The 25,876-nt window shown below is 39.4% G+C and overlaps 1 protein-coding gene across 1 annotated transcript in view; it reads right to left on the bottom strand.

Annotated features, from left to right (window-relative positions):
• Positions 1-20,415, bottom strand: part of LOC139710431 (uncharacterized) — a 40,418-nt gene extending 20,003 nt beyond the window's left edge. The window contains exons 1-5 of the mRNA XM_071622347.1: positions 20,301-20,415; positions 18,430-19,194; positions 15,593-15,780; positions 14,780-14,929; positions 9,174-9,268 (exon numbers count right to left, since the gene is read on the bottom strand). Of these exons, the coding sequence (XP_071478448.1) occupies positions 9,174-9,268; positions 14,780-14,929; positions 15,593-15,780; positions 18,430-19,194; positions 20,301-20,415 (1,313 nt within the window). The remainder of the gene's footprint in view (positions 1-9,173; positions 9,269-14,779; positions 14,930-15,592; positions 15,781-18,429; positions 19,195-20,300) is intronic.
• Between the last annotated feature and the right edge of the window lie 5,461 nt (positions 20,416-25,876).

Below are 25,876 nucleotides of genomic sequence, written 5' to 3'. Positions count from 1 at the left end.
GTTATCCGCCATTCAGTTGCATAACATTATTATCATTTCCCTTATTTGGTCAAGACACTTATCTTCACACATAGGATCTATAGGGCACAGGGCACCACGCTCGTAGGCCTATTACAATGTTTAACGCTTGAAAAAAACGTTTTTAGATTTTTTTTCTATTCAATAGATAGTGTTGGATGTTCGTGTCAAGAGTAATGCATGTAAATATTGCTGAGTTTAATCAGTACCCTATCAAACTTCAACATATTCGGCGAATTATATCCGAAATTATTAAACTATCGCTTCAGATTTAATTCTACTGCAATCTTTTTAATTCCAGAATGGCCTGTTCGCTTCCGAGTAATGAAGGCAGAATCACGCTCTAGTCTAATGTCCGACACGGACCGGTCATCGGTCAGTACAGGGTTGGATGTGGACTGACGTACGGGGGAAAAAACACGACACCGTCAGAAAATTCCCACTTAAAATTGCTAAGCACGTTCCCCGGGCCGGCTTTCGCAGTAGACACACAGCCAAATCGATTGGTTACCAACACTCGGAAAATTGAATCAGGTACGACAGGGCAGGCTCGCCGTTTAGAGGAATGTTGCGCTTCTTGCGCGCCCTGGGAATGGACGAAAACTAGTCAAGCACTTATTTGCCGCTGGAAAATCGAAGAGACTCGCTATACTGGCAGCGTTCCTCACACTATGAAATAAAAATGTCGGGTATCTTTCCTCAGTGCATATTTCCTCCAGACATGTGATCGAGTGCATTGTTAGCACGAGCCTAGTCGCTTCGTCTTGAGTCTGCGGGGATCTAGCTCTCGAGTAGGTAAACAGAGTGAAGCAAGTGTGAAATACAGCGGGAAAGCTTTCACGGAAAGCTAATGACATGGTGCGTGACGTAAAAACGGGAGAGACTTGTCATCCTCTCAGAGTTAGCATCGTCACCTATCCCACACCTGACCTGTTTCTGTTACGCGGATTCAGCTTCAGTTTTCACTTGCAAACCAATAAAAGAGTACTTTTTATCTATCGCTTAAGGGCAGTAATATGATCTGAATAATAATGATAGTAATGACAAAGATAAGAATAATCATAATGATAATTGCGTTTATGTGGCGCTTTATATGGGTGTTTCTAAGCGCACTGGTGTTATTTATGCAAGAAAACTAGTGAACACAATAACATCAGCACAATGCAAAACTAAAATAACAGTAACTAAAAAAAAATACATAGATATAATGATATTTTAACCTGTTAACTTAAGTGTGGTCTGATATTGAGACCTTTATGGCTTTGGTTTCAGGGTAAGATAGAAACATGCAGAATAAAACATGTAATAGACACGAAATGATAATGGGCATGATGTCTCTGTAACAACTGTGGATGCGCTTTTGTATGATAACGTGGTGTCATGTGTAAGCGACATTGGGGCTAGACTTGCCACTGCAAGTGACTAGTAATAAGTATCACAATTTTTTTTTTAAGTGTCGTTTCTTACTTTCTGCAAGTTTGTCTCAAATGCAACTTCTGTTCCTGCACAAAATGCACGAACATCATTTTGGTTTGTTTATGCAGTCATAAGTGTTTGATGCTAGACAACAATGTCGTATAAGACAAACAAACAAACAAACGTACAAACAGGGGAATGTGGTTGGATGGAGGTCAAAGTTTCCTTGATAGAATGTGTATGTCTGAAAAGAGAGACCGAAGTAAAAAAAAAAAAAAAAGAAGAGGAGGAGGAATAGAAGGCATCTAGACGAGCGTTAATATCCTCATCTCCTACTTAAACTGTATATTGACAGTGGAAAGCAACCCTGTATGATGTTACGCCTGACTTTCTTAACATCTACCTAAGATCGTCTTCCTTTCCTGACACAATGCCTCCCCCTGTCTCCCCATTTATCTGATTTTGATTTTGATCTGATTTTGTGCCACGAAATTGACCCATGTATTAAATCAGTGGATTACTTTTAAGATTCATAAAAACAAGGGGGGAAGGAGGGTCCAGTTTTGGTTATATAACAGAAAACATTAACACAGACTACAAATGCGAAGGAAAAAAGTCATTCCGGATGTTGCGCTCTATATACGATTCTCGGGGGTAAGGATTCATAGGGCGATGATGGCAATGGATGCCACCACCCCCGTCACACACACACACACACACACACACACACACACACACACACACACAAACTCGCACACACACTCACACCCACACACACACACACAAATATATATATATATATATATATATATATATATATACATACATTATAACAAGAAATCACTGCCCTTAATATCAATGTGCAAGTAATTACGTATTATGTAAAATTGCCCCCACCCCGTCACACACACACACACACACACACACACACATATATATATATATATATATATATATATATATATATATATATATATACATTACAAAAAGAAATCACTGCCCTTGATAACTATATGCATGCATGTAACTGCTTATTATGTACAACTGTGTTTGAAGAGAGGTAGAACATACTCTTTCTCTCCTATATATAGCTCTCTCCTCATTGCACCGGGACAAAATGATTTCCAAACTGCACACAAGCTACCTATTCGATTAGAAACAGATCTTCTTTTTCAACACCCGTTTCTTTTTTTCTTCCTGTTTTTTTTTTTTTTTTTGTCTCCTTATCGGTAGTAACAGGTTGGCTAGTCGCTCTAGCATTCTGCATTCTGTAACATGAGAACGACCTTCAGAGCCTACGGGCTCATTGAAGCGAAAGCAATTAGGCCTACACCCCTAAATGGTTCACGCTGACATCCAGGGTTGAGAGACGACCAACAGCGGTCGGTCTTTGACTGTCCGAGCAGCGGTTATCCCTCGCTGCTGGAGACTCGCTGAAAAGGAGCCAGATCAATCTCACGGATGCGATTAGCAAAGGGCAACTCATTAACCCTTCTTCTACACCATTACTCTTAAGTATCGTTGGATTCAAGAGCTCTATTTGCAAATGGTAATGTCGGGGTTAAACCCAACCCGATAAGGTGCCATTTCGTTCATTTTTGAAAACTATCGAGTGTAACATACAATAGGGAATTCGGTTAACATGCTTCATGATTGAGTTCGGCTTCGTTGAATGTTAGCACATGTACATAAAATCCTCCGTCGAAAATGTAAGCATTAGGACTGAGCCTGCGAAAATGTGGTCCTATGTGTAATAAGTGCCGTTGGAGCCAGATTTTACGAGTATAGCTATATTACGTAAATGTGGTGATGAGAAGCACCGACTTTCAATGAAGAGTTCGGATGCCATAAAGATTTATTCCATTCTTGTTTAAAACGCTTTATCATCGCAGCTACAACCTATTTCTGAGACAATAAGTATCAGCAAACACTAACCCTATATCGTCAATTTCATCACATGCTATAAAACTAAAAAGACAGCCAACAGAAGAACCGTAACCTGAACTTGAACTTTCACAATAAACGAAGTTACTACATTAATGAAAAAACAATTGCGCTCGTAATACAAAATAATGTAATCTTTCGAGCTTGGAATAACGAAGAGAGTTTGCTAAATCAATGAAGAAAAATGTTTCTGACATTAAAATTCTACCAAACTACGTTACACATAATATAGGTAATGAAAATACGACGTAAACCGAAGCGGCAGTTACGAAATGGAGCCCCGTAACAGACAGGAGATCCATTATACGTCGCATATATACATAATATTACAAAACAATTCTTTCTTTAGGAATGTTGTTACGTGTTTATGTTCATGTTTTGCTGAGAATAAGCCGCCTCTGACGAGCAAGAGGTTATTTTCGCTTCATAAGTGATAGTTTCTGACAAAGCGGAAACTTGCTCGCCGCGTTCCTTCCTCAGCATTAGTTGCCTCACTCTCTCCATCAGTAAACAAATAAAAAATTAAAGTGGGCAAAACCTAGAGGTTCCAGACTGTCATAACGATCTTTTGATTTATTGACACGATTTCACGAACACGAAGCCTCTATGACGCGGAATGATTGTTGTTTGATCATGCATTAGGTACAAAAGAGGAATTATGTCTCGTCGGAAATATGTCCTTATCCAAAGCATACAATAGCAGCTGCTGGGATTGCAGAAGATGATGATGTTATACCTTGCTTCTTCAATTCTATCGGAATGTCGTATTAAGTGCAGCGAACCCCGCGATATATTGACTAAATAATGCATAAAAGCCTACCTGCATATCCCTCAAGATCATCTGTATGAATTATTACATCCGTAGGTCTGGGTGACATGATCTCATATCCAACTCTCTTTATATACATTTCTCCTGTTTTTTGTTTTTTTTGTGTGTGTATTGTTTACCGACAAAATACAACATGACTGAATTCAAGTACGTCTTTACAGAAAAAGTATAATTTCCATTCTCGTTCACACAGTCATGTACGTGTCATTTGGTAAGAAAAAATTGTAATGTTTTCTTAAACTTTTTTTCAGATCAGTAGAAGACATCATTTCATTTTATTTCGCCTTTTCTTTCTTTCTTCACTAAGACGTTTGCAAGCAAAACCAGGCATCAGTGCACACAAGGAATCTATATTTGCCAACATCCGATTAGAAAACTTCGCATGATTCCTTAAAATCTTTCTGTAAAATAAAATCTTTCTGTCTTCATCTGTTTTTTTTTCTAAGGATTTTTTCACCCTATACACTGCTATCATTAAAGGCTAACATTATTAAATGTCACAGATTGCATCGGTCCTCCTGCTGGAGAATGGGGCCAGAGAACGGCCAGACGTACCAACGACGATCGGACCACACTCTTCAATACGACGTTCCGCCACGTGACGTTCCGCCTATCGCAATGATTTGAACATCACTGAATGACGCATCAGGAGTTATCTGGGATGAGAACAGCCTTTTCCTCATTTAGAACTAACTAACGACTCACATTCAGAGGTTATGAGTTGTGTGTCCATGTGTATATATCTATTGTGTATCGTCATCACAAAACATGGACAAAACAGTTTTTTTTTTCCAAAGTAACTTTGAAATACACCCAAATGAAACCCCGACTGAGTTTTTTTTTCCTGAAAGGTTACTTTTTTGATTACCCCTTTCAAGGCAGCTTTAAGGCAGGAGGGAACCTGTGCATGTCACCACCGAAAGACGACGAATCATTTTCCTCAAGTATCTTTGAAGCACACCCAACTGAAACTCCAACTGTGTCCTTTTTTACCATTCCCAAGGCACTTTTTTGTTTACCCTTTCCAAGGCACAGGTAACTCCCCTGTGTTATTCCTAACCCTCCTACCCTTTTTACGTTGGTAATTTATTTTAATCATGTTTTGCTTCCTCTCAGCATTATTTGTAAGGTAAGATTCCAACAAAATTGGTCTACAAAGCTCTCCAAGCTTTAGCAACAACAACAACAACAACAAAATGTTTGATGATTAATGATTTGCGTCATCGCATACCGCTTTGGCGAAAACATCTTAAATAATACATTTTGTTTATAACGTCTTTTCCCTGTCTTTCCCTTTGTTTCCTTTCTTTTTTTCCGATGCCAATCTCTGGCCCACATCATGATTACAATGCCGTAAGGGCCTTTATGTTATGTTGCTATGGAAACATATTTGTTCCCTTTAGTCTGAACGGGTATGATCACAGCACTCTCTCGTAAGTCGTGTATACTGTAAAACAATATCAACGCTTTGTTTTCGACCTGCTTTGAGGCATGAGTCGGCTGGACCGAATATTGACAATTAGGAATGATTTTTTACCCCTTTTTTCCTGAAATGCTACCTCTTATGGTGATCATGAATGATGAAATGAGTCACGCTTTGAAACAAACATGTAAAATCGCCATTCGTTTGCCTAGATAAGTGCCTAAAAACGGTGAAAACAACCAAATATAATTTCCCTGATACAGCAGGAGCATTGTTGCATTTTCATCAATTTAATTAATCATCGTCCACCAACTCTGTGGTGTATAGATTTACTCGATATTGCTACGATATTCCATTAAAACATTGTCGTTCACTTGGCAGATTGTTCATCGCCAAATTTAACTGATATCATCATTAACTTCTCTTATCAAAATGTTTCATAAATTCAACAAGTTTCTCATTTATGGCAAAGCCGGTAAGGTCATCGTTCTTTTGTACATCATATTGATGTATGTATGTGTGTGTTGGTGTAGTGTATCCTGTTTATATTATTTATCTATTCAACTAAATTTTCGGCAAGTCTGTAATCATCATCATATTTACTTTAAACATGAAAGTGCGTCTCTTTATTTTTTGTCCATTGGTTTAATCTTTACATGGACCAACAGCAGCGTCTACAGACCTATTTTGTGGCGAGCGGGGGGGGGGGGGGAATGTACTGTTCTAGCCTTTCTGTTCTGAGACGACGACCTGTCATAACATTTTGATCGTATCCCCGTGACGCAATCCTATTGCAGGTTATTTGGATGACGCGCATTCACGACATGTTTTGAAACAGTGGTGGTCGGGGTGAGCGCGCGCGAGAGAAGGAGTGAGGAAGGATAAACAGGGAGGAGGGGACGCAGCACCGTCGTCCACCCGTTGTGCTTTGCGATGACTCCATCAACACTGACAAATTACCTGCAGTCTCAGGTGTACCTGTTTTCTGGAATTTGATGGGGGATGGGCCGTTGTCTCATGTGGAAGTGTCAAGACGAACAGGATAAGACGTCAAAGGAAATTCTGATGGGAATGACAGCTCACGCCAATGACGAAGTCATTAGGGACAATTCTAACCTTCATCGATAAACAGCGAGTCAGTAACTTCCGATGGTGAGGTATATTTTCCAAAGTAATTGGCATGTTTGGCTGCCTTTCATTCTCTTATCATTAACGTGATCAATCAGTACAATGTATACACTTTAACATTATTGGTAACATAATGTCTGTCTACACTTTAGACATCATTATCTTCCATAGCGGTGCAACAAGCTGTCTGCAACATTAAACCATTTGGGTTTTCAGCAGATTGGAACTTGGAAACATTTCTTTGAAAAGATGAGAAAATCAGTGACGCTTGATGGCCGCGTGCGTTTGTGTGCGTTTGGGATTAAGAAGGTTAAGCACTTAAATGCTTATGAGCAAGCTATCGCGGGACCAACGCGTCGCGACGGCTATAAGACCCACCAGCAAGACGACGAGGCAGATAAGATTAAGAACCTTCAGGGGCTTAACCATTGCTGCCAAAAGATTCGAACTAATGACCTTATGATTGAGAGTCTATGGTCTTAACCACTGCCCCACAGTGGCTCCCCTGACACCAAAAAAGATGATTGCAAGAGATAGTGGTCTCTTTTTCCCTCACCTATGAGTGCGGGTCGCGCACGGGTCAACGTCCAAGTGCCTTGTCGTCATGTACTGATGCCTCAGGATCCGAATATCATGTTCAAATTTTGGTAAATGTGTTTCATATCCCCCGTCTTCATTTAAGGAGTTTACCTGGGGTCTTTGTATGACTTTTTTCCCGAGGGTATCTATATTGTTCGTCTTGATCTATTCACCGCGAAGGCATTTAATCTTAATCGATGATCTCCTGCTTGGTGATTGCGCGATTTTACAGGTGAAATTACGGAAAGACCAAGATCTTTTATAACAGTCTGATCGTACAGCTTAAACCATCACAAAGTAAAAACAAACAAATAAACAAAACAAAACAAAACAAAACAAAAGGATTCAGTCTCTCTGACATTCCGAAACGTGTTTTTCTTGAGGCGTTGACAAAAAACCATATTGTCAATATTAATGATCACCAGAGTCGCGGTTTTCTAGCAAGGCGATTCTGTTGACATTAGCGATGGGGAACGTGATATTTTCGATTCATAGAATATTCAAAAGACATCTATAAGGAACATTCCTACCCATACAAAATTCAGAACTCATCTAAGAAGTGTTTGTGAGTCCTGAGCGGACTGAGGACAAAAAAAAAGAGAAAAAGAATGCATGTTGATAACAATACATGTTCAAATTCATCGACTCTTTTCACGACATACTACGTTAATCCTGAGGCTTTTTCCACATCGTCTATCAAACATCACTCGCTATCTACATTTTAACGGTGTCAATCATCCATCGTTATTGTAATTTATTTTCTTTCCTTACACCATGCGGAAACGGAAAATATAAAAATCTTAATGCACATCTTCCAATATCAGCAAGTAAGCGGGGAAATAGGTTCCATTTTTTTGTCATACTCGATTCAAGTTTTACAGATACCCTCCGTGAACCAAATGGATTATGTTCTTACATAAACGGATTAATTAAGGTAAGGTCTTCTATTAAGACATATTCTAGGATACATCTATGTATTCATTTACGTCGACTTATTTACATCATTATTACCAGTTTCTTTGAGACTATATAGAGATTTTAACATCGGGATATTAAGCGTATCATTCCTGTACAATCGCTTTTTCCTTCAGAAACGTTGTTTCAAATCGTGAGCTTTGATACTTTACGGTGCATGATTGTACTTCAGCGTTGCTACAAAATGCCGCACTCCTTCGAAACCGTGCTGATCAATGAAACCTTTTAGTGCGCGCACATTAAAAAATGCAGGGCTGACCTGCAGCGGCCCAGAGGCGTCCAATACATTCAAGGACCGCAGAGCGCCTATCCTTCCCTCGGGTACATACAGGCACTTCAACGCACGCAGGTCAACAGCGTAGGGTAATGTGAAAAAAAAAAATCTATGACAGGGATCATGTCGTTCAACATTTTTGACGGTAAAGCAGATGCCACTATCACTATGTGGATGAAAACATAGGAGAAAACTGGTCGAAAGTCTTGCAATGTCTCAGAGTGGGTTCACGGCTTTCCTGTACGTCTGGTTTAAATCGAGCAACGCTAAAAGGCTTCTTCTCTGAATTAAATAAGGAAGACTTTACGCTCCCATCATCACACAATGACCGACGTATAGTCAATTTAAGTATCAAAGTCTACTTGCAGTTAAAAAGAGAGTGACGGATTATACTTTGACAAATACACACACACACATACACACACACACACACACACACACACATACACACACACACACACACACACACACATAAAGACACACATACTTGTATGTAATATACATGTATATATATATATATATATATATATATATATGCAATTTCATACTTAAGCATATCCCAATGACCAACTTGAGGCAGGCCTCACCTTTCATCTGTCCCCGCCTGCTTGGAGCTTGCTTCTAGTACTTCATCCTTGACGTCCAGAAGGTTACTGACACATTCCATCATATTTCCAGCCATCTATGTTACATATATGAAGAGAATAGGATAGAATTACATTGTGAGAGATTCAATACATTATGTGAATCAAATACAATAATAACAAGCTTTCATAATCAAAAATAAGTATGTATTATGGCTTTCTGTCGATGCTTCTATCTGATTTAGCATTACCGATTACGGGATGCAGGTGCACCTGGGACCTGTAAAAAGGGGGACGCGGATGTGATATTGAGGATAAGCGAGTAGCACAGGAAGCGAGGTAAAATTCGTGATGAATGCGTCCTTGTCAAAATGGACCATGGGCCATGCTCTATTGTCCTCGTACCAAAACGTATTAGTCTCCCTCGTTCGCTCTTCTGTCTGTCCGTCCGTCCGTCTGTCTGCCTCTCTGCTGTCTCTTATCTCCGTCCTGCTTTCTGTCGTATAATACACACACAAACACAACGTATATATATATATATATATATATATATATATATATATATATATATGTGTGTGTGTGTGTGTGTGTGTGTGTGTGTGTGTGTGTGTGTGTGTGTGTGTGTGTGTGTGGTCTGTCTGTCTGTGTGTCTGCTAACCTGTCTGTTCGTCTGCCTGTCTCTCTTCTCTCTCGCTCTCCTTGCAGCTATACTGGCTAAGGAATCCAGCGCCTTATAGGGCCTACACTGCAACGCTCATTACTATTGGCCAGCAAACAAGTTTGAGCCGCCTAGCCTATCAGGTTCAACCCAAATCAAAGAGGATACATTGGTTGATTGACAAGCAAACAAATTGTCCCTTACGTTTGGCGAGACAATTTCATGGACGAGAAAGGGGGAGGTAGAAGAGAGTTGTGTGAAGTAAAGGGTCTTATTCAGTTGCCTTTACATGATAATCAACATTCAAATCTTAATTGTTTGTTTCAAATTTTTTGACCCATATAGAAACAAGGGCACCCATGTATCAAGCCATGTAGTCATATTCCCAAAGTACTACTGCTGGACTAACGATGAAATAAACAATTTATGTATTCCGTCAAATCTCTTTGGCGCGCTTTCCAATTTTCAAACAAATCTCATTTTAATCTTATTTTGAAGGCAACAAGGAGAAATGATATGCAAAGAATGTGTCGACACTGTGACGTAGTGGATAAAACTCTTGATTTATATATTAGATCGGAAGTTCCGAGTTCGAATCCCTTCAAGTGCTTACGTCCTTGGACGAGATGTTTTTACCCACCATATTCATGTCGACTCGGGTGTATAAATGGGTACGTGGCAAAACTATAGGGTAATGACAATGACAGGGCCCTCTGGTAGAGCAGTAACAACACCAAAGATGTTATCCTGGATGAAGAAGAGCATAATATCATTGTTCAAAAAATTCACCATGCTAACTGTCTAATGTAGCTGTGGGAAATGGAACGAAATATGATTGTATAACATCATTTTACTTTCACTGAATGATGAAGCATCCTACATATAGTTTGAGTGAGATAGACAAAACAACAACGAACTTTTCACCTTGAAGATTCACTACCAATTCGAATATAATATTGATGAGCTCTCCTGTATAATGTTTCTGTCTTTAGGGCATCACGTAAGAGAAAATGCTCTGATAATAGTGATATTGTTAACAGCAAAACAATAAGAGTGATACGAATTTGTAATGATGATAATGATTATGGTGATAATGTCTCATTTAAAGATCTTCGGATTGTATTTTGTATTCCAGTGTTAACAAATCTCTAGTCATACACTTGAGGAAAAGTGCATACCTCGTTCGTATGAGGACGTGAACACCGATCTTTGTTCGAACCCGTGCATGGACGAGCTGTTGTTTGTATGTCGCCGTGTATTTATGCTTTGCATTTGAATCGGTGTAGCCAAAACAGAAATTCAATGGCGCACGTAACCATGTTTGTTTCAAGCATTCTCTCCCCTGTCTATTTTCTTTTGTTGGATTTTGCCTCGTTGTAGTTGGTCTTTATTTGTAAAGGAGTTTGGGTTGTGAGTTTGCTCCCATGCTGCGTGTGCAAAAATAAAAGAAAGAAAAAACGCTAGACATTGATGTGTTTGACAAAAAACAAATATTTGTTTTTCTTTTGACGAAGTGTGACTTGCCTATACATCACATACAAAAAGACAATGAACCACATTTTAAGAGAGTGTTTAACATTCTACAGGCGCGTGAGATAATGTGTGCACCTGGAAATTAGTGTAGATTTTGCCAATCAATATCCTCACTCTGCCCATATCGAGCAAATCGATAAATTTGTTCTGATGTCAATCACGATGTCCTTTCCCCCTCCCCTTGACTCCCCTTCAAATCACTGTTTGCATCAAATCCATGTCAAGGAAACAGTAAGCATAATCATTTTTCACTGGGCGCAGGGCACGCTTATTTCGAATACAATCTCCTAGCGCTTCAAGAACGGCATACTATTAAAGAACAGCTGCATCAGACATAAGGTTATATTGTAAAGAATGAGTTCATTTTCTCAGTTATGTCAAAAGTACTGAGCACTGGCATGTGGTGTATTGCAATAGGGTGATGAATTTCAGAGAGTCTGAGCTGATACCCGGGAGAAAAGCTTGTCCAATATGTCCAATGTGTCTCATTAAGAGGATGAGGAGTAAGTTGAGATGATGATGAAAGGGTCCACGCAGAGGTATGTTGGTGTAAAGTCTCTGACATGTACGACGGTGATGGGGTGTTTTAAGCATACAGCGAGAATTTTTCAGTTCTCGCTGTATGCATTCATACATTCATAAGAAGGAGAACACTCAGAAGGAATGAATTCAGAGTGTTGACGAAACTCTCAGGTCCCGACAAGATGAGAGCAGACACCGAAAATAGATATTATATTTACATAGATAGTGGAAAGACAGACAGACACAGACATACATACACACAGACAGACACACAGACAGACAAACAGGGGAGAGAGAGCCGATGTGTTTCATACGCAGCCTACCCACTAAGAGGACGGCCAATCTAACAACTCCCGTCTATCCATCTTCTTTTTCTCTTCCTCGGATGTTCAAAATTGCTTTCGAGGGTTTCAAGTGGTTCTTGAAAGGCATCATTTTCTTCCGATGTGCCATCCTCCTGAAAGGTTCGAAGATGAAGGATGCAAGTAAGATTTTCTTTCGGGTTTTTCTTTCTTTCTTTCCTTTTTTTTTTTTTTTTTGCACCTGTATATCGCGAAGAGGAAGGAGTACCGGTATACGTCAACGGAGAATTTGGGAGGGAATGTGACGAATAGGGAACAAAAACGACAGTAATGATAACAATAAAACCTCTTGATTATCTTAACAGAAAGTCTTTTGATGATTGTCGTGAAATGTGAATCACCTCAATTGAAAGCAGCAGAATGCCAATTGAGCCATTTGGTAGGAAGCCTGATCTGGGGACCGTTTCATGAAACTTTTTGTCAGTGATTTACACTGACAACTGTTAAAAGCTACTGAAATCCTTGCGTCTGATTGGCTGATAGCAAATATGTCGGTGAAAACCTCCGACGAACTCGTTGATGAAACACCCCCCTGATATCGAAGATCACAAGACCTACACACCTCTGACAAGTCTCTGGCTATACACGCTATAGGAAACGTAAACACTGCTTTTCATCAAACCTATAAAATGGTAGATAATTCAGTGATGTGTCCAAAATTAAGTTTCTGATCTCTTGCACTAAAGTAAAACTAGAGTGAAATTAGAGCGTTTTACAATGTCCCATATCAAAATGGTATCCCAATTCCAAAGTTCATTTTCGATTCTACATGGTTGAAGAGAAAAGTTACGTAATACTATAGAGATATGAATAATTGCAGAATTAAATAATGGTATACCCGAAAAGAAAATGTTTGTGTGGAAATCCAAACGATTAAAAGACTATTTGCAATGGCTATGTTCTTTGTTCAGGCTCCATGCAACTTCTAACTGAGCCTTCAAAAAGACTGATGAATTTTGGATCTTTAGCAATGTCCCTTTAAGTAGTAAGAGCCTAATGCTGCCAGACGCAATATCACTCGTTGTCATCGCGTTTTCCCCTCTCCCGTTATTTTCCTTCTCGGACAGCTTCGATAAAAGGAGACTTTGCTGCCAGAGAACGTTATTCGGATAGACTTTGTAGACTTTGTAAAATAAAAACAGCAGGAAATCTGAGGCGGCAGGGGCAATAAGAAAACTATTAAGTAAGATTTGGGAGTCTCAAAATTGTGGACACTTCACAAAGTAAACCGTCTTGTTCACGTAACTATGACGTCATTTACGAGAAACTCTCCATTAGCTCAGCAGTGAGGTGAAAGGGTAGATTGGTGTCTTCTGCCTCAGATGGAAATGATGACCCATTTCATTACTGTCTTGTGCAAAGTGCCACTGGCGTTCCAGTGAAACTACCATATATAGATACCAGCCCAGTTTTGAAACGCGTATTATTTTCTAGGTGGTTTGGTAACATTTATGTCTTCAAAAACTTCTTTACGATTAGTCCTGTCCATTTCAGTTCGGTTACGATATCTATTATTAGATTATGCATTTTCATTAGTGATATTGTTACTGTCATTACCATTAGTATCATTATTATTATCATTATTAATACTTCTACTACTGTTATCATCAGTATCATTACATGTATCATCATAAGTGTTATAAGAGTCATTTTAATACAATGTTAACATATATCCCTGGCAGGAGTAAATTCTCCTTACGTGTATTCTCGCCTTCTATCAAGATACAAATTATCATTGTAATAGAGAAAAAAAAATTATAGTATATGACACGGAGTTGAGAAGAATTTCGATTCGTGTACTCATTATTACTTGGATTAAACCGACTTTAACCTCAAGGGAAAGTGCAGCAAGGGAACAAGTTAATCCCTCCATATCATATGCATCTTTCCCTACACTGCAATTCTCTCTCTCTTTGTCCAGTAATTCATACTGTGCATTTTTTTTTCTCCGTCTATCACTCTATCCTGGCGATTAATATCTGCATCATAATCATTTCAATAGAATAAGGAACTCATGTGTCCCACTATCCATGACTACAGTACCTGTCTCTCCCCCCCCCCCCAACTTGTTCTTCCTAACCCCCTTCCCCCAGCACAACAACCACCGAACTGAATTTAAACCTTCGCGCTCCCATCCCAAGCGGCAAAATCATTAATATGTCATCGCAGAGTCAAGTTGTCCGTGAAAGATCCATCAATTCTAAGCAGTGTTCTTGAATCAAGCTGCCGGTGCTTTGAAAAAAAAAAAAAACATGATAAAAGATTTAGGTTTTCTACGACACCCACACCTGCGCTTCTCACCCGTCCCGCGCTCATGGACGCAAAATGTGACATGTGGATCGAACCGAACAGCAACCCTGAGGTGAAAATTGGGGCTAAACTTTTGATTCCATAAGGCTGAGTTAAAAAAAAAATATGATAGTGGAACATCTTATGATTGTAGTGACATTGTCACATCACAGACTACGTCACAAATATCCCGTTCTCGCTCCAATAAGTTGTCTTGACGGACACAATAGAGGCAAGATACTCACCGTCCTCTGCTCGTAGGAGAAATCGACGACAGCATCAAGGAGCTCTGACGCAGACGAAACTTCGGAATCTTCCATTTCCGAAGGATTGCTTCCGGTTGATTCGCGTAGAAATGACGTCATTGTGGCTGCCAGCTCGTTGGTCAAATTCGCCTGGACAGGACGAGAGGAACGAGGGGTGTTTATGGCAGTCGGCATGATTTCGTCTTGAAGATATTTGATTCAACCACCTCCAAAAAAGTGAAATAATATAACATCACGAGGGCGACCTTTAAGGACCCCAGCAAATTGGCAATATCGTATCCTGTTATCTTACGTAGCGCCTTTTCCAACGCGCTATGCACAACGAATCCGGTTTACATTTAAATCTAATTTCACTGAAGATGGTTCATGATCTCATGAGACGAATGGGAGAGGGGAAAGGGAGAGGAGGCGGGGGTATGGAAAGAGGAGGAGGATTTAATAGCTGGAGTCTCACTGAAGAAGGGAAGGTTAGTCTTAACTGATTTGATATAATTCGAGCATTTATCATTACTCTTTGGACTAAGATACTATCGTCTCGCATGGGAATGCAGCAATTTAATGCGCATACGTTCTTGCTCTACGCCATAACGCACATAGCATATGACACATAACTGTGCGGAGATCATTCACAGGCAGCGTAATCGGTTAACCATACTTAAAGCAATATGCTTTCTCGAATAAAACAATATTATTTGAACGTTCCTATTTTTTTTTAACCGGCGCAAAGAAACTTTCGTTGTTTTCGGTTAGATACGTTTGAAAGGTGAATTCATATATTTTTCACAAACTTACTCTTTTGCATTCTGTCGTGTTAGGAAAAGTCCATCTGGTCGCCATCTTCTCGTCGTCATAGTAACATGTCCGAGTGACGTTACTCCCGCCGCCAAACGGACAGCTCGTCGACGTCTCTGTACCGACATCCCTGTCCGACCATTCTATGATCCCTTTGATGTCCACCGTCACATCGCCTTCGCAGTGCACTGTCGGATAAGCGGGTTCGGGAAGAGTTATCGGTATTTTATGTCCAAAAGACATATTGCACGCGCATATATATAATTATATATATATATATATATAATATAATATATACACGGAGAGAGAGTTATAGATAGATTGAAAGATAGATAGACAGATACCAAGATGTAAGGAAAAAATCTGTATCGTCAATGGCATGCACATTGGATTTTGTGACACAACTTCAACAGAATATAATCCATTACATTGTGTATAATCGTACGGACTTGTCACATTTATGCACATATGAAATAAAGACCATCTCTTCATTCTGCATGATACCAATCTAAGATTAAATGAGATGCGAGTGATGGTCTTACTTTATACAGTACGGTCATATCCACCGGGTCACGGGAAAATGAATACACGTTTCATACAAATTGTTTTAGAATAATATGCGGTGAATGACTATCTGCAAGTTACATGATTGATCTCAATGATATGACAAAACGGGATGTTATAGGCATTCATTAACTAAAGAATGTATATAGTGTTACTACACATAATTATTTTTCTTTGTATATGTGCGTATGTTCTTTGAAAATGCGATGTGAGAGACTGTAGAGCTCGCGTCACATTTAAAGATGAGGAGACTACGTGATTGATTGATACGTGATTTCGATGGACTTGAAAGCGTGTTATGACTAAATGTTAGCTCTGTTTTACTAGCAAAAAAAAAGAGACTTCTTGTCACTATTTTGACGCAGCTAAGACCTGAACTAGTGAGAATTTCCTCACTGCAGCACGCGTGATTGGGGGAGCACGTCAGGTCGTGCCGTAGGACTCTAGGCGCCAAGAGGGGAAGGTCACGTAAATACATTCCGAGTAATAATCCTCGGGCACTCGGGGCATCCCAGAAATGATATCTAAGTTCAATAGTCTGGAACTTAAAACAAAAACAGCGTTCACGCACGCTCAATCTCCAACTTGTTTGTCTTATTCGTTCTATCCCCCCCCCCCCCTCTCTCTCTCTGTTCACCTTGACAGAATTTTGCCGTCCTTAAGACGCTCACGTAGGAATGCGGTCACCTGAGACATGGTTTGTTCCCTTTTGGTTTTTCTTCCACGACTGGTTGTTATTCCACTAAAGAAATAATTTGAATCTCGGGCGGTTGATCCAAGACTCGAAAGAGTGGAGCATTTCATTAAACCCACTGTGTTTGAGTCACATTCAAACTCGACGAGTTAGCCAGGGTTCTCAACACACCACAATCACGTGTCACGTTGCGTCACGTACACGTCACGACCGTCACGCATGCGTTAAGAAAATATTAACGTGTCTGAGTTTCCATAGTTTTCTTTTTTTTTCAGTCGTATTTGAACATCTGTATGCTCTATGTCGACTTTGGAAATACCAGACTTGTAAAAGATAAATCAATCAACTCCGTGATTTAATTGATCAAACGGATCTCACCGTTAATTTCGAATCTGTGAATCAACACTTTCTGAACCGAATGCGCATGACATGTATATCCGTAAACGTCTACTTGAATCGTGATGGAAATAATTATGTAATGCAAGTGGATGTTTACATCACATCACTTATGTGGCCAAACTATTATCTAAACAAGTGTCATATATTTTATGATTTTTTTAGAATAAATATTTTGTTTAGATTACTTGGATACGCCCACCTTCCGAACGACGATCTGTCGATGACATCAGATTTTGTCAACCGTTGTTAATCAATTTATGGTACTAATTATGATTAACAAAAGATACTGCAAGGAATCATGCAAGTTATGTTCAAACTAGGGGAAGGTACATTCCAGTGGGTTTTGTTGATCGTATAAGCACTTTACCACTGAATGACAGATGATGTCACTGAATGAATATTAGATTGGCAGGTTTCGTGTGGGCGTATTCAAATGATCTGAAGAAATGAAGTAGGAAATCATTATGAGATAGGCCTATAGAGCACCTATTCAGATATTCTCTTTGTCATAATATGTAACTGACGATCAGCACCATGTCTTTGCATTGCACATAACAGTCCCTAAAAAAAACACACACACACAAGTAACTTAAATCTGATATATTCAATTATTATTACCCATTTTCCACCTGGTGACAGAGTACTGAGCCTTTCAGTCCCTTCATCCAACTAAATACACTACCAATGCTAGAGTCATGTATGCATGCATCAGCCATGGCTATATGCAAGCTGTCCGTTATCCTTAAAATACAATTTCTGTAAATATCTTCATTAGATATGAATATGTTAGTGACCTAGTCTATTCCTTCAAGACTTTTCAACTATAATTAAAGTAAATTACTTCTGGTACCGCTTGAGTTGTCCACACGTATTATGTTTATATGACTTTATATGACTTTATATGCCTACATAACATTGAGAGATATAGTAATGTGTGGACATGCTTCCCCATGAATGTACATAAAGTTCCTTCTCAGCTCTAGTAATTTCTACAAGTTGTTTTTCTTTCTGCAAATCGTTTTGCTCATTTTCTCTTCCCGATAAGAAGCAAGCCTGTTTGTCTATGGAGGGAAATTAGAGATCTGACACGACATGAATAGACTTCTCAATAAAATACTGCTGATACACAAAACGTAAAGGAGGAAAGGGGTAAATTGATCTTTCCTGCGATAGGACTTACATATATTTTCACAGCGGGGTCCATAACGAATGGGCGGGCAAACACAGGTGAAGTCCGTTCCGTTATCCTTCGACAGACACGTTCCATTATTTAAACACGGGACTGTCCTACACACGTCATAGTTGGAGCAAAAGTTCCCGTAGTACCCCGGATGGCAATCACAAGTGTAGCCTCCCGTCGAGTCGTTCCGACACGTCCCTCCGTCTGCATCGCACGGTTGGGACAAACATGGGTCGTAGTCTTGGCACTGGGACCCATGATATCCGGTGATGACGCCATGAGGATTGCAGTCGCACGAGTAGGTTTTGTTGGCTTCGTGAATGCATTTACCTCCGTTCAGGCACGGCGAGCTCGAACAAGAGTTGTAATTATCGCAGGAGGTCCCGTAGTAACCTTGACTTGGGCAAAGACAACGGTATGACGACGGGTAAATGTTCTGGCACGTGCGGTCAGGTGGGCATGGATTGGACACACAAGAGTCACGGTTCAAGCATTTGTAACCGGTAAATCCCGGGAGGCACTCGCACGTCCACTGCGACCCACGAATGTTACTGCAGTTACCGCGGTCCTCGCAGAAATCGTACAGTATGCACGGATTTAAGTACTCGCAAGTCGATCCGTAGTACTCGGGCAGACACTGACAGATCGGGAAACCATCTGGAAGGAGAAGGCACGATCCGCCATTTTGACATGGTAGGGACGCGCAATCTGAAAGATACAAACAGAAAAGAACGTCTATGACAAGCATGTGCAAAACACACACACCTGTATTAGAATACCAAAAAGATTAAGAAAAAGGTTTTGAAAGACTGGGTTAGCCTTCGACATGAGATCAATACTCTTATCAGGGAAGGCGTCCTTTAACATGCGACGCAAAATTTGCCCTAATTTCTTTCTGACGAGCATTAAGCGAATTTGTTTTGCTTGATAGATGTTTGCAAGCATGTGGGTATTAATGCCCTCTCTCGGAAAATTGATCATGCACCATGAATGCACAATATTTTCATTTCTAAATAAGGCACTGACAAAGATTCACCACCGTATATCTCCAACTGCCTGGAAGTCAGAGCCACAGGATGACCTTGGAAAGTCAGACGGTGGACATCGATTTCATTTGTCTTATCGCTTTCCCTGCAGAAGGCCAGGGACACGGGACAGTCATCGATGCGTCTTTGTCAGGTCCCCGTGATACCCCCAGCCGGCCAGCTCCGGCATTAGCGGGATCGATTTCTCGTATTTTCTTCTCAGTTACACGATTGATGCGCGTCTCTATATCCGAGAAAGAGCCGCAGTAGACTGCATCCAAGCAGCTCGGGTTTTGACCATGCGCAAAAGTTACGTGCATGCGGCTGTAATTCCACCCCTGTTTCCAACGCAAGTCAGATTTGTCGACTAGGGTAAGAATTTTAGGACAAGACTCAAGTTCTGGAACAAGAATGAATGTTATCACTTTAAGAGAAGTGAATGTTCACTCGTGGTTGTATTTGTTGGCGTTTTTTCTTTTCTCTCCTTATAGAAAACATACATCGTGCTAAAAATTTCGGTTTATTGGAATAAATCGCTATCTTCATGTTTGCGAAGATTGATGCGATCAAACTAAACAAGCATAATAACCAAGTAATAACAACAAACAGGTTACAGGCTATAGACCTACATACATTCTAGTTTAGAGCCATTCATGTTTAAGTGCTTCTATGTTACCTAAACATAGACATAATAAGGCCCCTGAGTCCGACTTGTGGCAAAAAGGCCCATAAGTCCCACACTTGTCTAGGAAAACAAGGAGCACGCGGGCTCGACAATAGGTAGAAAAAAAACATCCCCACGAAACCGAAGCTCCGTATACATGAATGAGAATAGGACTCGTGGGCCTTGTTTGCCCGGTGTCGGACTCATGGGCTGCTTGACTCGGTGTCGGCCTCGTGACGTGCATCCAGTGGGGGTGACCTCACTCTCACAGCAACCTGTCACACGCCTTCTCGCCATCTCGCCCGATTTGCGGCATACTCCTTCCTCTATTCAACCTTAGGTCCTCCTCCACCTGTCACTTCAACGACTTTTGTGTTTATCCTCGCTTTTGCAGGGCACATTCACTTTACTTCATATTTTTATACAAGAAATCGTGACCAAAAAGAAACCCCTAGAAGATAACGTTACCAGAAAGACAAAGGTTTGGCCAGTAAAGGCCCAACTTCAGGGCACTTTAAAAGAACATAATTATCCCACATAAGGAATACATCGCTCAGCACAATTACATAATCGCAACAGGAAACCTTGACTGTATAACCAAATTTTCGTTTCATTTAGCGACTTTTTCCTCAACAGGACTGAGAATCAATGAAATGTCTTTGTCCGGTCAAATTAGGTACCATATAGACTTTATGTTGCCACAAATATGTATTTGATTCCCAAATACATCCCTGGGCATTCTCTTGCGTTAAATAGTTAATTGTTGCATACATTGCTTAAAAGAGTAACAAATATTGGCTCTTTCTTTTGTTTGATACGATTATACAGTTTGCTATTCCGAAGATTCGTTAATCCTGAAAGGAGATAAGGTTTGCAATTCCCAATGTTCCTTTCAATAGCATGCAACTTCTTTTCATTTTCGGATTTTACAACGAACCTTCGAAACAACGAAACCTTTTTCATGATCGGATAAACGAACCTTTTAATTGGAATAACGAACCTTCCTAGTTAAGTCAAAAAATGTTCGGATTAACTAACCCCATTTAATTTTCTGATTAACGAGCATCTGATGGGCAAAGGGAATATTATGATTAGCTTGTTTGTTTGTTTTTGCTTGGGTTTTTCTTTAAACGAAACTTCGAGATGAAGAATATCACCGGTTTAATACTAACTGCTTAGACGTTATCACTCTACGTCAAGAAAAAAAAAATCCCAGAAATCCTTGTGGGTCTCTGGCTTTAAATCCCCTCAATACCTTTCGAATGGAGTACATTAAAAACCAACAACAGCATTAAACCTCTTGTGAAGTGACAAATCTTACGCGATAATTACGCCTATAGTCTTCCGCCCTCCCCTCCCCCGTACAAAACACCTTTGCTCCTTCCTCTGCTACCTGCGTTTCTTAAATACCTCAACACCCACTACATTCCAAGAAACACTTTCATATTTGTTTTGCCCACATTTTTTTTGCAATCCTTACACAAACCCCCACTCTATCATCCTCATCTATCTATCTATCTATCTATCTATCTATCTATCTATCTGTGTATCTCTATCTATCTATACCCACCTATCTATCCCTATATATATATATATATATATATATATATATATATATATATATATATATATATAACTATCCATCTCGATTGTGGTTATTTATCAACGTCTCAGTAGAAAGCATTATCCTAACTTAAGAAACAATCAATAACGCTAAGTTCAGATCGTACACCCGATATGTTGTTGTTGTCTCTAAGATTCGTGCAACCTCCGGGATGAGACGTATTTCCAAAAATGTTGGTATTTTTCATTCTTGTGACTTACATCCTGTGCGTGCTCTCAGCTATACGTGAGTCAGTTTGACAACACTGATTTCACATTCTGATAGATAGTCACGCATACACAAACATTTAACACTCACTCGTAGACGGGCACTCACACATGAAACGTACCGAATCCATTCTGTTTTCTATGTGAGCAAGATGTCGATCACGATGATATTTTGGTCACAGATTTATTGTCACTCAAAAAAAGGTACTCGAAGATTGAATAGGGGCTGATATCAGTTTACGTGCGCGGCAACCCGAAAAAAGAAAGAATATTCACAAAGTTGTGACGTTAATAATGATCTTTATAATTGTGTTGTTCATCCCATGAAACTGATATTTGTGCAATATTGAAAGACGTTAAAAATCCAATAGACAAAGTTACAAACTTTTAAAGTCTTGGACAATGCAAACGTTGTCGCGCAATGTGAGTTGCAGTTTTCTTTCAATCATGATCGCATAAAAAGAAAGAAAATTAAATAAAACCTATACATAAAGCAATATCTATATAATTTCTTGGATAAACACTAGATTATAGACGAAGTGTTATTGTTTGTTTTATATGTTTGGGTTTTTTTTTCAGAGTATTGTCCTCTCTTTCAGTTTCTTTCCGTGTCTGTGATGTCTAAATTTGACATTTTGGACAATGCAAACAATGCAAACATTGTCGCGCAATGTGAGTTGCAGTTTTCTTTCAATCATGATCGCATAAAAAGAAAGAAAATTAAATAAAACCTATACATAAAGCCATATCTATATAATTTCTTGGATAAACCCTAGATTATAGACGAAGTGTTATTGTTTGTTTTATATGTTTGGGTTTTTTTCAGAGTATTGTCCTCTCTTTCAATTTCTTTCCGTGTCTGTGATGTCTAAATTTGACATTTTCCTTTTAAACCTGAACAAAGAGCCTTCAACTTTACTTTTTTCTCCCTTTTCTCTTAATTCCTCTTTATGCTCGTCCAACGTATAGTTCGACTTGGATTCGGTGGGAGAAAGAAGTAACAAATGGGTTGTGTCATTTCCACTAAACCAACGTGATGAATATAGATGGGAAAATAAAGGCAAGTTACCAGGTCACCAGTAATGTTCCATTTCTCGCCTTTTTCTTTTACTAAAAGCTTTCTTAATCAAATATTGACAGCGGTACCATTACCCAAATTATCACTTCAGTGATGTAGGCATGTTTTACGGTGAGCCCGAAGGAATGTGAACATATTTTTTCAGATAACGAATATAGATTTGTTCATGTCACTTAGGTAATTTTAAGTAAAAATTACAACTACTACTATGGGAGAAACTTAACGCCCCCTGCCTACCATACACATTTCCTCTTACCAGTACACCCCCCCCCCCCCCCCCCATTTCAATCCTCGGTCAGATAAAGCACCCGCATTGGTTTGGTACGATTTCATGGTTTGATATGGTTTTAGTTTGATTTGGTTTATTTTTGTATTATTCTTCTCCAAGTACAGTGACAAGTGAATACAAACATAATAGTTATGTAGGAATTATCAATTATTTCTTATCGTACGTGAACAAGAAAAAAAAAATCAATACAGGGTACCGTCATCATGAGCAGAGCTTGACATGGATGAGGCCCTATCACATGCATTGGAATAAAAATAGAAAGTAGAAGATATTGGCTTTATTAAACTGGCCCGATAATGCATTTCGTCCCTTGTTTATCCAGTATTTGAGTGTGCGTGTTGTGTGCATGGGGTGAGGGGGGGGGGGGGGGAGTCAAAGCGTCTGATTATTATTAATGCGACCAGTTAGTTAATTGCGATCTTCTTTATCTTCTTTTAGATTCATGTGTTTTGAGCTATTATATGCTTTGACTGGAATTCACAAAGATATAGTTTAAACTTAGTCCCAAAATATTATGTAAATTTCAAGTGGCTGAAATGCGCGTTACTCGAATAAGAGTACGCCAGAAATTGACCACAGGGATAAAAAGGGAAATTGGTGTGAAAACCGTCCCCGGTAGGTGAGAGATCAACGTTCTATACGTGTTTGATATACAGTGTTTCCATAGCAACACCGCCTGTGCAGAGTCTGGAGCACCTGCTCACCCGATACAGATTTGTCTTCTTTTATTTGCGCGCCAAGATGACCTAAAGTGGAATTAGCTTATTTCATCACAAGTAATTCCCTTCACTGATTTCTCGGTTGAAATATAAGGATAGAAACATGTGAACATCGAACATAACTGCGATGATTGAGGTGTTGAAACTTCTTTGCGTACACCCAGTATGACAAATAGACTGGAATTACGTTATCGGATCAAAAGAAACGTATATGGACAGGCACGTTGCGATGACGTGCTCTAAAACCGAGGGAAAATAATGTAGGTAATACATCATACTGATCTATAATAACATACATCGTCGTTATTGATTCTTTCAATTTCAAACATATCTGGGACTGCTCGTATCATTATATTAGCATCAAACTCTGTCAACCAGTTACTTTTAACCTGCCACACTTTAACGCGGTCCCCTTAAAATAGTCCTCATGTACATCTCCTCCCTTAGGGTAGAGTAAGATATTTCGCAGCTCATTCCTTCGATTAGGATCATTAATTTTGAAAGGCACTCGACAGCAGACGAGAGAGCTCCTTTAAACCTTGGTTCGCAGCTCCGTTGACAGGGAAGTGGCGCTAGCAGGTGATGGATGTAAGCTGCTTAAAGTCTTGTGATTGAATAGTCCCATGCACTCTCAAGATGGTTGTGAAAATCGATTTCCTTCCTTTCTGATTTGACCGTAATTGGTACCAATGATGGAATCGCAATAAAAATCCCCTCAATTTGCGTTCGGTAAGTGACGGACAGTACTCAAAATTCGAAACGATCGAGGTTTTGCAATCTTAGCCTGACAGCTCTGTTATTGTTGTTAACAATGACGATCATGATGTTGTTTTTATGTTTACTGTCGTCTTGATATTATCCTGAATGTGACATTGAGATTTATTACTGCATGCAGTCAGAAATAATCAAACCGATAAAGTTTCAGTGTTTTCTCGCCAGAAATAATATTACAGAACGTGTGAGGAGATAGCGTGCTGCTATGGACATCACGTCGTTGTCAATCTTAGTAGCTCCATAAATTTTACTTTCACATCTCCTGGAATGGAATGGAATCGTATCACTTAAATTCTCTCTTTCCCTTCATTTGCACCTACGCCCTTACTTGCACGTCATGACTGTATACCTTTCCCTTTACGGCGCTACAAATCTACTAGCTTCTAATAGTAAAATTGACAGCAGCGATTGGAACGTTGCAATGTGTAATGAAAATGTGATTAATGTAACAGTCTCCATACTACTTGTCTATAAAACTTTTCTTGTTTATCTTTTATCTTTTTGATTGATGAATATCTATTTCGTTCTCTGCGATCTGAAGATATAATTTCCTTTTCTTAACCGGCACCTACATTTTGAACGTTGAAACTTTAAGATGTCTCTATGTACAGGGAAGAGATTATCTACACATACACAAACAAACACACACACACACACACACACACACACACTATATATATATATATATATATATATATATATATATATATATATAGTGTATATATATATATATATATATATATATATATATACAGGTATATTGCTCCACTTCCCGATGTTTCTCGCTCTTTCTTCCTGTCTCCGTCAATTTTACTCGATTGTTTATGTTCCTCTATGTGTTGTGTGTGAATCTGTATCTCCGTCTGTGTGTGTGTGTGCCTTCGTGTGTGTGTGAGCTTGTCTGTGCTTCCATTACTTTTTTTTTTTTTTTGGTTCTCACAATCTATCGTGTGACCCACATCTCTGCAAGCTGTCCTTACGCGGGCCTCTCTTTTCCAATAGCATTGATATCACACATATTTTGAATAAAATAATATAGTTTCACATAGGTTAAAATGTGCACTCGCT

Source organism: Diadema antillarum, unplaced genomic scaffold, assembly GCF_040938485.1.
Source record: "Diadema antillarum isolate AM-2024a unplaced genomic scaffold, OU_Dant_1.0 seq00001533_RagTag, whole genome shotgun sequence".
NCBI lineage: Eukaryota > Metazoa > Echinodermata > Echinoidea > Diadematoida > Diadematidae > Diadema > Diadema antillarum.
The sequence above is the reverse complement of the archived record's forward strand: the minus strand, read 5'-3'. Positions and strand labels throughout refer to the sequence as shown.